The following is a 16,621-nucleotide window of genomic DNA, read 5'->3' as shown; positions in this document are numbered from 1 at the left end:
TTAGCCAGCTTTGATTTTTATCAGATTAGTTGAGTAACAGTTTAATGGTACTCCTTTTTCTCTCCATTTCCCAGTCTCCCAATGAGCGTGCTCGTTTATATTTCCTCCTTGCCTGGTTCCATGCCATTATACAAGAGCGCCTGCGCTATGCTCCATTGGGTTGGTCCAAGAAGTATGAATTTGGAGAATCTGATCTGAGATCTGCCTGTGACACAGTAGATACATGGTTGGATGATACAGCAAAGGCAAGTATTGTGTACTTAGGCAGAGGTTATTGGTTACTGAAGATCTTCAATAAAACAGTCTGTTCTGGAAACCCTTACTAAGTTAAATGAGTAGGCCCAAATAATCTGATGGCAATTTAACTTAGTTCTTGAATTTGATTCCTTGATCAGAATAGATGTTAAAAGGTTTGTTTCCTGCTAATTATGTTGCATGTTACAGGGTCGACAGAACATTTCACCTGATAAAATCCCCTGGTCTGCATTAAAGACACTGATGGCACAGTCTATCTATGGAGGTCGTATCGATAACGAATTTGATCAACGTTTATTAAACACTTTCTTGGAACGTCTGTTCACTACTTTAAGTTTTGATAGTGAATTTAAACTGGCTTGCAAAGTCGATGGACACAAAGATATCCAGATGCCAGATGGAATCAGGTATCATTCTTCCCTTACCCTGATCTCTATGTACGACTTCTCTTTTTTTAAATAAAAATACCCTACCCTGACCTGTACACCTGTGCTGGGATTTAGGTGTGTAAGTATTTGTCTTGGGCAAAGAATTACCTTGCCATTCTAATAGAGAAACATTCTAATGAATATTAAAACTCTTAATTGCAGGCGTGAAGAATTTGTTCAGTGGGTTGAGATGCTGCCAGATACGCAAACCCCATCTTGGCTGGGCCTGCCAAATAACGCAGAGAAAGTTCTTCTAACCACACAAGGTAAAACCAGAACTACAACAATGTGTTGCATACATTTCCAGGCCACCGTTAATTAAAAAGCAGAAGAGAAATGTTAATCGTAATGAACAATTGATAACTTTCCCCTCCTCCCCCAACATATTTGGTTTAACTTCCCATCCTGATTCTGGAAAGCCTTATTATTGGCTCTAGAGCCATCTACTGCTAGGCAGTTCTGAATCTTAGGCCTAGACAAGGGAAAAAGAGAAGTCCTAGTTCTTTCATGTAGTAGGATGTTTCCATCTTGATGCCACTGTTTTCTAACAGCAAATCTTCTGTTTTAGGCATAGATATGATCAGTAAAATGCTGAAAATGCAAATGCTAGAGGATGAGGATGATCTAGCTTATGCAGAAACTGAAAAGAAGGCAAGAACTGATTCTACATCAGATGGTCGCCCAGCCTGGATGAGAACACTGCATACCACAGCCTCTAACTGGCTTCACCTTATCCCACAAACTCTAAACCATCTGAAGCGGACTGTGGAAAACATTAAGGTAAGGACCAGATTTTATCTAATACGGGCATAGGAAGTGCACAAGTTCAGGTGCACTGGAACAAGCGTGTTGTGATTTACAAGTACTGATAAAACAGGGGGGCAGAAATGGAGTCTCTGTCAATGCGGATTCTGACTGCCATAGTTATGTAGAGCCCCTCTGGATTTCTTGAAATGCTCTTGAAAGTTGGTTTATGTCTTGTGGGTATTATTTGAAGAAATACAATAGCAAACTATCTGTCAAGGGTACCAGTTCTGAAGCTTCTCTGTGATCAGGCAGCAAGAAACATGCGCTTCCTGTTGTACTTTTAACACATTGACTTCTAGATATGAGTGTTCCTACAGCCAGTGCACGTTAATTACTGCTAAAATTTAGTGATGGGCAGTGAGGGAGGATAGGGCAGCAGCGTCTCTTAACTGGGAACAGAAATTCCAAGGGCTGGGAGCAGCTCTTAAGATCTGGACAGTAGTACCCTAAGCTCTAACTTGGGAATAAGCTCCCCAAATTAATGTGATCGTGATTGCCTAACTGCTTCTAAAGTCTTACTGTGGGATAGTAGTGAGAAGCTTTTGTTGCTGATTAAAAGCAATACAGAGTTGATGGGAAGGAGCTGCAGCAGGCAGTCTGCATTGATTGTTCAGCCAAGACTTCTATTTCTTTGCTTCTCTGAGGGAGAGGAGATTGTTGGATGTAAAATAGCCTCTGTAGTGAATTTTTGCACCAAAGACTGCATCTTCATGTTCAGTGCTTGTAGTCACAATGTCACTGCTCAGCCCATTCAGGATTTTGGGGTTGCTTTTTGTAGCAGTTTTCCAGTAAGAACTTTGATCTCCAACTTACTTTCAATGTTTTGACTATCAGGATCCTTTGTTCCGATTCTTTGAGAGAGAGGTGAAAATGGGAGCTAAGCTGCTTCAGGATGTTCGTCAGGACCTTGCAGATGTGGTTCAAGTGTGTGAAGGAAAAAAGAAACAAACCAACTATTTGCGTACGCTTATAAACGAACTGGTGAAAGGTACGGTACTTCGAGCTAGCACCTCCCAGTGCTCTCTTTGCCTTTTGAGCTCTCTTAAGTTAGAGGCTACTATGCTCAGCAGCTTAAAAAAAAAATGCAGGAAAAGTGGGATTGACTTTACCATTTGACATGAGCAATACTTTTGAGTCAAGCAATAAAATTCCAGTTGGTTTGGTTTGGGATTTCAAGTTGAGGTAGCTAATACCTGGCTTTTTTGTGCGGTTCCTATCAGAAGCTTAATTTCCAAGTTGAAATCTTACTGAATTTTCAGTCTCTGAATTGTGAGGAACAAAATTGTTTATACCACAAAGTAAGTAATATTGCTCCTAGAAAAATATCCAAGTTCTCTCAACTTCTGTTTCAGGATTGTACGTAAGCGTGGAATTTCAGACATCTTGCTTCTAGTAATACATGATCATTTTCTGTCTGCTTTGAGCAAAAGCATTTCCTGAAACACTTTCTTGACCTCTTCAGTTTTTTCTAAAGAACTCAAATCTTCACGAAAACTTGAAGATCAGTTACTGCAGTATATAGCTGTGTGTAACTGAGTTGCTGTTGGTTTCTGTAACTGGATGGCCTTTTGAATAGATAGACCTGGAGGCCATTTGCTTTGTAATCTTTTGAAGTGTTTTCATTTACTGAGGAGCCTTTTAAGATAGAGGCTCATATCCTGGTCCAAGTCTTAAATGGCTATTGGAAGAAAAAGGGAAGTGTCAGAATAGTGCATAATTACAACTTTTATATCAACAACACTTAATTCAAATCACGTTTTTCATAGGTATCTTGCCTCGTAGCTGGTCTCATTACACAGTGCCAGCTGGTATGACGGTTATTCAGTGGGTGTCTGACTTCAGTGAGCGCATTAAACAGCTGCAGAATATTTCCCAGGCAGCTGCTTCTGGTGGAGCTAAAGAGCTAAAGGTATGTAGTGCTGAGTTCTTCTGGAAGGTCATTGGTGGAGCTGTATAGCTACTTCATGGAGTCTTCACATCAAGGCTTCTAAAAAGTTCCTCAGGCAAAACAACTTCAGTGTTCTCTGAAATGTACTTGTAAATGACAGAATTATAGAATAGTTGGGGTTGGAAGGGACCTTCAAAGGTCATCTAATCCAAACCCCCTGCAGTGAGCAGGGACATCTTCAACTAGATGAGGTTGTGCAGAACCACATCCAGCCTGGCTTTGAATGTCTCCAGGAATGGTGCATCCACCACCTCTCTGGGCAACCTGTGCCAGTGTTTCACCACCCTCATTGTAACAGATTTCTTCCTCACATCCAGCATGACGCTCCCCTCATCTAGAATACTGTTAAGTATCTCCTCACCTCAAAACGGTGAGGCTTAGCAGGCTGTTCGTACAGAGGGAAGCAGTATTTTAGAATGACAGAAGACATAGCCTTAAAAGCAAAAAGCAGTTTAGCACTTCACATGGTGTTCCAGTAGCAGCAGGAAAATTGTAATGTAAATAGATTGAAGTAATGTTCATGATAATCATTAATTAATACTGCAGCTGATAGCCTTTTTTTTATATTCCTCCTCTCACCCCAAACAGAACATCCATGTATGCCTTGGTGGCCTGTTTGTACCAGAGGCATATATTACTGCTACAAGACAGTACGTTGCACAAGCAAACAGTTGGTCCCTTGAAGAACTCTGTCTTGAGGTCAATGTTACAACTACACAGAATGCAGTGCTGGACGCATGCAGTTTTGGAGTCACAGGTAAACTCAACCTGTCCTTTATATAAAATACTTTCAGAAGCTTCCAGTATTAAATGGTCTATATCAGATGAAAAAGATCATATTGCAAAAGAGCTTTCTGAAATTGTTTAGTTAGGAGGGAAGTACTTATAATGCTAATAAACCTCAAGACTTGGGCCAGTATGTATTTAAGTGGTATTGGATAGTACATCTGCTACAACCTCTTCTATTTTGCAGTATGAAATACCTCTCATTTAGTGGACTTAAACAGTCCTTAAGTGATACATAAGGAGACAGTCTTTGTTTGCATGTATGAAAGCTCTTAGAACTCTGAAGTGTATTTCAATTTACAGGCCTGAAGCTTCAGGGAGCTACATGCAGTAACAACAAGCTCTCCCTTTCAAATGCTATTTCAACTGTACTGCCCATTACACAGCTTCGCTGGATCAAGCAGACAAATGCTGATAAAAAAGCAAATGTTGTAAGTATTGATAAAAATAATTTTAAAAGGAACTCTCATAATTACATATACCTAGCAATATTTTTTCCTGAAGCTTTATGAATACTTCTGTTGGGCATCACATTCTTTTATATGTTCTTTTTAACCATTCTCAGAGTCAGCTGGTACCTAAATTCCAGGCTAGCAGCAAACAGACTGTCTTGACTAGGTCTTTCCTTTGTAGTTAGATAAGGAGGAGAAGAGGCATCCAAAAATACTAATTCTATTCAGGCAGGCCAAAAGTTAAATTTACACCTCTAAAGGTGGCTGTACTTTAGGTGGATTTATTAGGCCTGGGCTTTTTTCTCATATTTTGAATATTATCTAAGCCTAAAATCTCATCTCATAAATACCATGTTGTAGTATAGAAACTTCTTAACACTCTTCAGCTGCATTACATAACTCTTCTTCTATATTCATGTTTTTTCCCAGGTTACTTTACCAGTTTATCTGAACTTCACTCGTGCTGATCTGATTTTCACAGTTGACTTTGAAATAGCTACCAAGGAAGACCCCCGAAGCTTCTATGAACGTGGTGTTGCAGTTCTCTGCACTGAGTGAAAAGATGTGTTTTGACTAGTTAATGCTGTAGTAATTGTCAGTCTTCTATGTAGTATTCACCTGTACTTTTGTAACCTGGTTATGTTGTCAGATGGATTTGTGTTGACTGGAAAGAAAGAGGGCAGTGCACTGGAAAGCCGATAGGCTAGATTTCTTCTAAGGAAAATTGGCTGAGATTTTTAGATGGTTATTGATGGGTCATCATATATTAAATAAAATCTGTAGCAAGACTTTTGACTCTATTTCTGGAAATACAATTCTTAAAGTAATTTCATTGGTCTGGAAAAACTACACCTATGATCTTTTCAGAGATTAACAAGTGAGAGGTTAGTATTCAACTATATTGTTAACCTTCACACAGCTCAGCAGCTGGTTCAGCTAACCTCCAATAAAAAGAACCTTGGATTGTAAGTCTTCAGTGCAGTAAGACACAAAGCCTGACATCATGTGCTATGACGTCTGGTGCCATTGCATTATTTGCAAAGAACTGTCTCTTGCTTCAAGTAACCTGCATTTATGCACCTGCTGAGATGCACTCAGAAGCTGGAGTATCCCAAACCACACTCTCCTGTCCTATTGAACACAGGGCTTCCTATTGCTTAAGCTGCTTTTGTGCTGAAACAAGCTTCCAGTTTCATGTCTCATTAAACCCAGGAGGGTAATATTAAATGCTTAAACACGGGAGTTATAATGCCATTTCAGACACACATATGACCAACTGTTACCAAATGAGGGGAGCGGAGAGTTCTGCTAATTGCTTGTGTTGTTGTGTAATGGTTTGGATATTTGCTTGCTTTCTCTGATCCTAAGTTCATTGGGTAAGCACTTCTGCCCAGCCTGTCAGAAGAACCGAGTTTACCTTTATTAGCCACTGTAACAGTGGCTAATATCAAGTGTTCAAAGAATACAGGTGTGTAGCTTTTCAACCTCAAACCAGAAATCTCAGTAGCTCCTTCCTTACAGTGATTTCTCCTATGAAAGCAGTGACTTCCTGAACCCCCATCAACTATTTTGTCTATGATAAGTGGCTCCGCAGCACATACTTGTGCTGGGAGGAAAAACTGTTTTCACATTACTCACATACTTGTTTCAGCTGATGCTTACTAGTTACTAAAACAGAGAATTCTTGCTCTCTCACCATGCTGTTCATATAGTTAATCTCTGTAGATTGAACTGTCCTGGCTGGTTATATTACTTTGTAAGGAATGAATCCCAGACCAGTGCATTATGTAGTCTTTGCTGCTTGTAGTTCTCATATCCCAATTGTGAGGAACAGAGATGGGAACTACATCCAACATCCGTTGTCCAAGATGAGTTTTAACCATAATGTAATGCTCTTGTTCTGTTTCAGCTTCTTGGAGTTGCTGTCCTTTCCATCCGCAGAACTTCATACATTCAGGCATCATACAGTATGGAAGCAAATCTCCTGTTAGCAGTGTGCTCTGGATACTAGTTGCAAGGGAAAGTATTAGCTTAAATATGTACAAGATCTAGCTCTTAGCTGCTCAGCTGAATGTGCACCTTTCAGCAACTACTTTTTGTGCATAGCTCAGCACCTGGGCTGTGAGACCGGTTTATAGCTACTATTTAAAAATCATCAGTTAAACCACTTCCACCTATTAGCAAGTGTTGATGATGAGAGCAGGAGAGTCTTAAATATGCTTAAAGTAGATAGAGCTTCCCAAACTATTCAGCTATCTATATGTTAACTTCTGCATGAGGCCTGAATTAAGAAAAGGTGCCACCTCAGTTCAGTGGCTAATCCACAGATTCTTATACTGAATAAGCAGACTTTGAATGTCTGAGAATGTACTCTCCTCTGGGGCTTCCACTTATTTCCCTCCTGTATTATTTTTCCCTAGTGAATTACATATTTCATTATGCTATGTTGAACAACTGGTTTAAGTGAAAGCCTCACTAGGTGGGGTTAGGGTTCTTGTCTGAAGTTTGAAGGTCAGTAGTTCAGTTTTAGTTAGGCTCAGATGAGGCAGTTGAAGACCATTCAGTGGACCTGGTATGACCTCCATGACACAGGGCTTTGGCCAATACAATGTTGTATTTCTGAAGCTTTCCACAAGTCTTAATTCCATCAAGAGCTGTGGCCTTGTTGCAGTACACACACATCTATACCTTCAAGGATGTGTTTTTGCAGTTAAATTCATAATATTCCCTGTGCATTCTCTGCCACTGGCACAAGTCAGAGGTCAGCCACAGCAGCTTATGCCTTAAGGCAAAGGCCCCTGAATTTCACTGTTCTAACCACTTTTTTTCCAAGCTGATTAAAAAATATCTCTGTATGTCCACATAGGGAATAAGGATGAAAGCAAAGTTCTTTTAATAAGGTAAATATGTTGGTGGAGGGGTGCAAGGCTAGATGTTCAGTAGTATTTTGAGTGGCTTTCCACCTTAGGAAAGAAACTGCAAGTTGAAAACAGTCATACAGAATGAATACTTTCCCAAGCAGCTGGTACCAACATATTTCTAGGCTGTTACCATTATACTTCTGTAAATAGCAGTTTCCCTTCCACAGAAACAGACTACCCAGATGCTGAAGGTGATAAAAAGATCCTACCATACAGGAAAGGGAGATCAGAGGTAACAGTCCTTGCTAACTAACTGGCCTCCCATCTGTGTGCACCATTCTGCAGGTCATGATTGCTTTCACTAAGCAGAAGAATGCTTTCAGCTGATGTTCTCAGCTTTTGAACCGGCAGGTATACTGAAACTGTATACCTAAAACACTGTTCAAAACAGGTAGGAACAGACATGTTAATAGCACATGTCAACTTCTCCCTGAAAAAAAACGAAACCTCAGTTGGCTTTAGTTGCATCAGTTCAGTTGTAGTCAAACCTTGGCTGTGTGCCTCAGCTAGTTTTCACTAAAATTGCCACAGACACTTGTTCAGTTAATTCGATCTTTTCAGGTAGATTTCAAAGCTTACAGAACACAGTGAGGCTGCCTTTGTAACGGCCTTGCACTGGTTGGTTAAAGCTCGTTCAGGTCAGGTACCATCTGCAAAAGAAATCTCTGCTAGGTGCGTTATTCAGAAGTTTGCCCAATGATTTATTCATTCCTCAGATTAAGATACACAAAATTTCTTTCTTCTTAGTTTTTCACTAGCACCCTCTGGAATGGGAACCCCTTGTTTTCTTTTAAGTAGGGGCTGTTTGGCCACTGTGCCATCACAGTCAGCTGCTAGTGTGGGCTGTGGAGCACTGTCACCTGAGCTTGCAAGGAGATCTGCAGAGGCTGAAGGGTTAATACTCATCAGTAAGGGATTTTCAGGTGTCAGCCTCATGGCAGTAAATGCTTCTGTGGCTCTAGGCAATTCAGATGGTTGGAACAGGCTTCTTGGGAAATCCTTCTCTTGGCTGGGAAGTTCCAGGGGTGCTTTACAGTCATTTACTGCCTGAATTTCACTCACTTTTGTTTCTGGGCAGAGCCAGTCTGGAGGTTCAGGGAAGGATTCTCCCTCTTCCGAAGTATCAGCATCCTCCAAAGCAGTTGCCTTTGGGGCACATTTTGCCCATCGTGCAACTTTTAGGTTATTTAAAGTATTCAAGCTACAGTCAGAATGAATGGATTCATCTTCTGAATCACCATCATAAGGATCTAAAAACTAAAATAAATGTCTCTAAATACGGTGGGTGCTTATTAGTCCATAAAAAAATAACAAGAGACAACATAGAGTGGCCTTTAAAACCTCTTTCAACATAAGTCACAGACTTGCTGTGGAAGTTTTTCTGTTCATCCATGCATTCCCACCTATATTTTATTTTTTGGATGCTACACTGAGAACAAGTCTGCTGCATTATAGCCAAACCTACCTGGAGTTCCCTGGAGTTCCTTGATTTCTTGAGTCCTCCAGCAAGTGCACTAGACACAATCTATTTAAGAGAAGTTAACATAGGTTTATAAAGCACCTTCCTATGAATTACTAATCCAAGTAAACCAGACTAGGTAAAAATCCTGGAGAAGAGGAAGCCAGATTGTCCCCTTGATAAAAGACAGGAGGAAGTGTATCTCGGTCTAACTTCTAAAGGTCTGGTAAATTCAGCCTAAAATAGAGAGGCTGAGGAGAGCTATGGTAAATCGTACTGCGCTTAAAACATTGGTGTAAAAAGAACGATGAGTGATTGTATACTTTACCACTAGAAAAGTATACCAAATCAGCACTTAACTAATAGTAGAAAGAGAGAGTTTATAGAGCTTCCCTCCCACACAGGTTCCTGTTTGGTCTTTTCCATTGACATGATCCGAAATTCTTCCGTATTAGTTGGATTATGAATTTGCTGTCATTTGGAGCATTCTGTAACTAGCACAGGCAATCTGAATCCTTTCAATTAGTCTCAGTGTCACTGCTGTAATACTGAGATTTCAGGTTTCTTTTCCCCATGTGTTTAAACATGGCCTTGACCAGACTTGGACAAAGAACCTTCTTCGTGAATTTATGCTCGAGACCGCATCATTCTGAAATAGTGCATTCTCATACTGGTTCAAGGACACAGAGACATCCCCACGAAGCCAGTGATGAAGAAAAGCAGCTTCTGCTTCTCCAAAAAGCCCAGAAATCCCTCAGCCCTGGCCTGGCACCTGCCTCAGCCCTCTTGGCAAGAGCAAGCAGCTCTTCATCCAGGCTGGCACCTGTGCAAGCCCCTCTCCCACCCAGCCCAGCCATCAGAGTCCAGCCAGGCTGGACTTCCAGCTTTGTTTCTCCCAGGAGATGACCATGGACAACTCCAGCTTTCCCCTGTGTTTTCTAGAAGGTAAAGCAGGGACTGGTTCCTGGCAGACAGCTTCTCTAAGCCACAGAGCACAGCCAATTCACCTGGACTAACAGCATCGATTGTGAAGACTTGCACCCAGAAATTAAGTACTTAGTTCTCCACTCCAGAATCAGGTCTTTTTGCATCACCGTTAAAGACACTGATTTCACACAACGATGTTCAGGAAGTTACCGGCATTCATAAGGAACTCCTACAGCAACAGAGCTGCTTTCTCAGTCTCACCCCAAATGATCAGGCAGAGGTAGAGGGTCTCCACCCAGAGCTGTGGGAATCCTGCTGCTGAAAGTCAACCATCAGAAACATCCCCGTTTGGCTTTAAACGCTTCTTAGCAGAGAAGTGCTCGTGCTACAGTTGTCTACCAAAAACACCAGCACTTTCCTGCCTCATCCCCCAAGAATCAGTTTTGCTAAAATTAGTGACAGGTGTAAGGAAGAACCTGACGGGTAGAACAGCATTGGGTTTGGGGTGGTCGAGGTTTGAGGTGGGGGATTTCCCATTTTACCATCACAAAACCAACAACCCCAGCAACCATCCCTCAGACTGTCCCTGCTGAGACTGAAGGAAGAGGTGGGATACCTATCAGGGAGCCTCATCACCATCAAAATGCTTCAGGGAGTCAGTTCTTACCTCCGCGCTGGATTCAGACTCAGACTCCGTGCTTGACTCTGCTGTGCACTTCTGCTGCAGAGGAGAAAGGGAAAGAAATGTTAAGCAGAAGTTATTGCAGCTTCACATTGAAGCTGAAGTTCTAGTATAAGCTGCAGACAGTTTCTCCAAAGCTTTTCCATCTGAAGCCAGCTTGTCCTTCCAAATATCCCACATTGGTGGTGCTGGTTGGGTTGTGTGAGTGCAACACAAGAAGTTTCTCCCCATCCCCCCAAAAAATACAAAAGGAAGCTAGCCAGAACATGCCTTGTATTTCTAGGATGCTTTTCGATTTGCACTGAGATTTTGGTTGTTCCTTTGCTTTTGGTGGGCCTACATCTCAGAAACATAACTACAGATAAATGACTCAGACTACATCCTTACAGAAACCTCACGAAAAGACAGCCCCTAAATTCCCCAAGTGGCAATATGAAAGTGGAAGAGTTTCCTCCCTCCCTCCCTTTCTGTTTCTTTGCAGGTCACACCACTTGAATCAATGCATTCACACCTTCTCTTCATGCCCTCTTTTCCAGCACAGCTGGCTGCAGTAGCAGGCTAAAGACAAAGCAACTAACACTTTCTAAATTATATTTTAATACAGATATAGAGAAGCAGCAATTAGAAGAAAGTTACCACGTATTTACGTGCCAGTCTTTCTACGTAGTCTGGGCTTTTAACAGAGTTCTTCATTTCCTGAGCATCTACTAAAACAGGCAGAAGGCAGGAGAGCACGTTAGGGGAAATCTTCTCATAGATGAATTGCCCAAACATGGTAAGTCTCTTTCTGCTAGAAGGGTTGGTCAGTTGTGTTAAGTTCTCAATCAAAGGCAGCTTCTGTTTAAAAACAAACAAGAAGCCACTGTCTTCTACCAGAACATTGACTTGATTGACCAGCATGAGAAGAAAATATTTTCTTTTTAAAGAAGCTCATACTCCATAAAGTGGATTTTTTTTTCTTTTTAAAAGAAACTACAAGTCTTCTGAACCCCCAAGGAGATATTTGTACTCAAGACATCAAACCAAACTAGAGGGGGACCAATGCAAAGCCATACTGAGAGCTGTCCCAGCCCCCCGCCCTGGCATTCAGTCCTCGTACCCTGCTCCTCCTTCACCCCCCCAGGCTCTGTTACAGGGTGCTCCCTTCCTCCCATACCCTCCATGGGCTGCCCAGCCCCACGCTGCTGCCTCTTCTCTGGGGAGGCCATCCTGCTCCCAGTACCTTCACCCTTCTACAGCTTTATAGCTTGGTCCCACCTCCCCCCACAGCCTCTCACACACACCCTGCTCAGCTCCCTCAGCCTGGATGCCTCCCTCGTTTGAAAAAGATGGGAGTGAAGCAAGGAAAAAGAGAGTAAAGTCCCAAAAGAAAAGCACTTTGTGCCACTGGTAGAGGCTCCAGACTGCTCTTCACAATGCGTTCATCAGAGCTGACTGCATGGAGATCTACAGCAGCAACATGCACCAGCTGGCACGCTACTACATTTCTCTATGTGCACGTATATAAAATACACGTATACACAAACAGGCACATGCATCTACAGCTGGGTGTGCAATGCCTAATAACCAGAAACACAAGGATCCCCCTCTGCTCTTGCAGATTTACTTTCTGTAGCCCCATTTCATCCATGAAACCTTCAGGCTGACAGAAGATGGTCAATGGACAAAGGGAAAAACAACTTCCCCGACCAGAGACAGCAGGACAGTCACAGAGGCTTCCTCCTGCCGTTTGCTGCAGCAGAGGATCTCCCATCTGTTGGGTGGACAGTTGTGGTTGGACACACAGCACTTTTAAACATCTCTTAAGCACTTAAAATCCATCATTTGTGATTTGGAGACCTCAGATACTGCCACTCTTACTTGCCATCACTCACTGAGAAAAGGAACAACAGTTTTGCTATTTTTAAATACCTGAAATAAATAGTGTATTTTCAGATTTACCAAAGAACTATGAATCAGGTCTGCTTTTCATAAAGAAGCAGATCTGAGTTCACCCTTTAAAGGCCACATCTCCATTTTCTTACTTCTCTTCTAATAGGGAAACAAGGACTCTTAAGAATCAAATTCCTTTTCTTCCTATCAGGCTTTCTTGCATCTTCTTGTAGAGTGCAGAAGGCACTACTGGTTTAGATTAACTTTAAAACAGATGTAAAAGCCTCTGTAAAGCAAACACATCACTCTGGAGCCAGCAGTGGGTTGTTGCTTTGAAAAGGCACCAACATTAAGCCCTCAGGGAGGTGACAGTGAAAGCAGCTCACAAACTCCTTCCACCCCATTTCTGCCTCCAGATGAGATAAACCCTATCTCACATACCACTTACCCTCCCTGACATCTCCTTTTCCATCTCCTTACCTTCTCTACCCAGGACAGGACCATCTAACAGTTGTTTCCCCTCTTTGGAATCTCCAACCGCTTTCAAAACAAAACAGAGCAGCCAAAAGCCTCATACAACATCCCTCCAGCACCACCCACCCCTAAGGTGGGAGCTAAGGAGCTATGTTAGTGCCTGTGGTGCCAGCTGAGTTGAGTGAGCACATACGATCATTGTCCTTAATCCAAACACATGGCTGGGAGTCATTACGTCCACAAAAGCCTGACCAGAATTACCTACTGATGCTTTACTGGCCACAGCTGTTAGCAACAAGGCCCCAGCAACTGGAGCTCAGGAGAACTGTTGGTCTGTGGTGGATTGTGGATGAACTGTGACTGTAAAGCTGAGACCAGGCCAAGCCTTGCACAAAACCTGGCACCCGTAGCTCACTTGAGCCACCCACAGCGAAGGGGCACCAGTCCAAGCAGTTAAGTCTCGGGTGGGGTGTGTGCCTGGAATGGTGTGTGAGCGCTTGGGCAGCAGCTCCTCCACTAACAACTCTCATGATTCCATTCAATGAATGTCACAGTCTGTATCATCTGCTCTGGATCTAATTTCAAACTGCAATGGTGCAGCTGGTCACTAGCGTTACAGTACATGCTGACAGTGCTAACAGCACCTGCAAGGAATGTCTTTGCTGAGCTGGCATGATCTTCCCTTCGGGATCTACTTTGTGCAATAGCCTTAACATTTGGCTTGGCTTCATAGCATCCTGGTCCTGGAGTTCCTGAAATCCTGCTTGGTTGTACTGTTGGGAAATGTACCTCATGCTCTCCTCTCAAGCAGAACAGGACTGATGTCTCCATGGCAGGTGAGTACAAGGACTGGCCCCACTGCATTTGAACTTTGCCCCTTTTCACTTTGCACAGTGTGGCTCCATTCCTGGCATCTTCAGCTGGAGTTTGGTTCTTTAAAATGCAGGGAGTAACATGAGTGATCTGGCCACCTCTGACAACAGAGGGTGCTGGAAATAATAGTTCGTATGTCAGCTGGGAGCACTCGGGAATGAGGATGCTGTGTACATACTTGCTGTACACATACTTATTTGCACAACTTAGAGCAGAAAAATAAAAAATGCCTCTCCTCTCAGGGCAGTCCCAAATGCCAGGTGACTTTATGACCACAGAAAGAATACCATGGGACCAAGAGGTGCATTTCTTAATTCTTTATTCCATTTTCAGATCGGCCTCAACATACATAAGCTCTGATCAAAACACTTTCAGAAAATGACTAAAATCAAGTCTATTGTTCCAAACTAATAAAACACAGCAAAGGCATTGAAGTTACCAGCTCCAGAAGGGGTTAGCACGGCAAACTCTCTGGCTCATCCCCTCAAGAAAATGAGCAATAGTCCACTGCAAAGGTAAAGCCTCACTCTCAAAGGCCTCAATAACAACCTGGGAGAGGAGGCAACAAGAATATCCCAGGCATAAAACAAGGTATCATCCACTGCATTACTCTTGATGAAAAAAACCCAAACAATTTATTTCCATATCTAGCTGAACCCATGCTCCTTTTTCCCTGGAAAAAAAACAGAAGTCTGAAGGAGGGGTGGCTCTTCCCAAAAGCCTTGCCTTCCCAACCCCGTCAGCCAGTGCTTACTTTAATATCCTAAGAGAGACAGCAATAACTGGGACCAGTGAGATGGACTTTGTCATCTCAAATGGACAAGGCCTTTGTGGTTGCCTAGGTTCAGCATGGATCTACCATGGGATTTCAGGGAGAAAGCAGGACCCAGCCCTATCCGAACAATGATTCTGAAGCTTTAATTCTAGTGCACAACTTCAACCACTGCACAAAGCAACCTTAGGATAACTTCAGAAATCTCACCCTACAGTCACGACAGGACCAAGCGTTGTGGGCATTATTATTATTGCCGTATGTCCTGGGTTCAGGACTTGGTTACACCATGACACGATACCTACTTCAGGCCACATGAAGGGTTTTATTGTTATTTTTTCACCAGTCCATTCTCACATCAGAAACAATTGCTCTCAGTTCACACGTTACTGTCACACTCTGGTAGCAGAGCAGCTGTAAGAGAGCTCTCCAGAAATCCCACCGAGATTGAAGGCTCGATCTCCATGGCTGAAGGGCATTCAAGGACCCAGGGCCATTCAGTCTCTGCAGTAGTTCCAGATTTCTGAGACAGCTCATACGATTCCGTTAGTTTTGATGGAAAAGCAGCTGTCTCATTATCACATATTTCCACTGGTGTTGGGAAATCATCTTCCGCTCTCATATGAACATCACCATGGGCCTTTGTAACTGGCAGGACTGAGTTTCCAGGTGTGAGAATCAGTTGTGGATCTTCTAAACGGAAAACATCCACTGCACCTTTCTGATGGTCACGAGTGCATTTCACACTGTAGACTGGGTGAAACGATCCCTCTTCTGGGAGACCACAACGAACATCTAAAACCTAAAATAAAATCACTCCAGATGAACAAAGTGAGTTCTGGGCTGCCAGGTCCATTTCCCACCAAAGGAATCACTGAGAGAGATTGGGGTGGGAGGTTTCCCACAGACTTCCAGTGCACAAAACTGTCTGCCACAGGGGCCAGCAAAATCAAAGCAAGAACGCAGCAAGTAGAGTGCAACCCCAGTGGCTCTTTGCAGGGGAGACTGTCACCGTTAGTGTTTCACAGATCACTCAACACATCTTTTTATGTAATTTGTTTCATAGCAGCCTTCCAGTATCCAAAGGGGGTCTACAAGGACGCTGAAAAGGGACTCTTCATCAGAGTCTGTAGTGACAGGACAAGGGACAATGGCTTAAACTTAAACAGGGGAAGTTCAGGTTAGATCTAAGGAAGAAGTTCTTCACAGTGAGGGTGGTGAGGCACTGGAATGGGTTGCCCAAAGAAGTGGTGAATGCTCCATCCCTGGTAGTGTTCAAGGCCAGGCTGGTCTAGGGTGAGGCAACCCTGCCCATGGCAGGGGGGTTGGAACTAGATGATCTTAAGGTCCTTTCCAACACAAACCATTCTATGACTCTTCGCAACAGAAGCCTGTTAATAGCTTTTTAAACACAGCTTCAGGAAAAACAGTGGAAGAGTACTTGGAAAAAATGAGATTTTTTTTTTTCCTTTACAAACTATTATGGGCTGGGTTTTTTTAATACAGAAAGGAAACTCAACACTATAATTTACAACTGGTTGTAAATAAGATAAAAATGACAAAGGGAAATACATGTGGGAACCATCCCTGCGTATTCACAGCCAGCATGGTTCCACTAAGGGGAAATCCTGCCTGACCCATTTGGTGGCCTTCTATGATGGGGCTAGAGAACTGATGGACAGGGACAGAGCAGTTGACGTCATCTACCTGGACTTGTGCAAGGCATTTGACACTGTCCCACACAACATCCTTGTCTCTAAATTGCAGACACATCAATTTGATGGATGGACCACTCAGTGGATAAAGAACTGGCCGGATGGCCGCAGACAAAGAGTTATGGTCAATGGCTCAATGTCTACGTGGAGACCAGTAACGAGTGGTGTCCCTCAGGGATCGGTGTTGGGACCTGTGTTATTCAACATCTTTGTGGGTGACATGGACAATGGAATTGAGTGCGCCCTCAGC

The 16,621-nt window shown here is 42.9% G+C and overlaps 1 protein-coding gene across 1 annotated transcript in view; it reads left to right on the top strand.

Annotated features, from left to right (window-relative positions):
• DYNC1H1 (dynein, cytoplasmic 1, heavy chain 1) overlaps positions 1-5,462 on the top strand; it is a gene marked incomplete at its 5' end in the record, with an annotated part of 42,243 nt that extends 36,781 nt beyond the window's left edge. The window contains 9 exons of the mRNA XM_010022010.1: positions 75-245; positions 445-662; positions 846-949; positions 1,252-1,463; positions 2,325-2,478; positions 3,257-3,399; positions 4,027-4,195; positions 4,528-4,655; positions 5,106-5,462. Of these exons, the coding sequence (XP_010020312.1) occupies positions 75-245; positions 445-662; positions 846-949; positions 1,252-1,463; positions 2,325-2,478; positions 3,257-3,399; positions 4,027-4,195; positions 4,528-4,655; positions 5,106-5,234 (1,428 nt within the window). The remainder of the gene's footprint in view (positions 1-74; positions 246-444; positions 663-845; positions 950-1,251; positions 1,464-2,324; positions 2,479-3,256; positions 3,400-4,026; positions 4,196-4,527; positions 4,656-5,105) is intronic.
• Positions 5,463-16,621: the final 11,159 nt, after the last annotated feature.

The sequence above is a fragment of the Nestor notabilis genome, unplaced genomic scaffold, assembly GCF_000696875.1.
Source record: "Nestor notabilis isolate BGI_N333 unplaced genomic scaffold, ASM69687v1 scaffold23179, whole genome shotgun sequence".
Taxonomy (NCBI): Eukaryota; Metazoa; Chordata; class Aves; order Psittaciformes; family Psittacidae; genus Nestor; species Nestor notabilis.
This window is presented reverse-complemented; position numbering and strand designations above follow the sequence as displayed.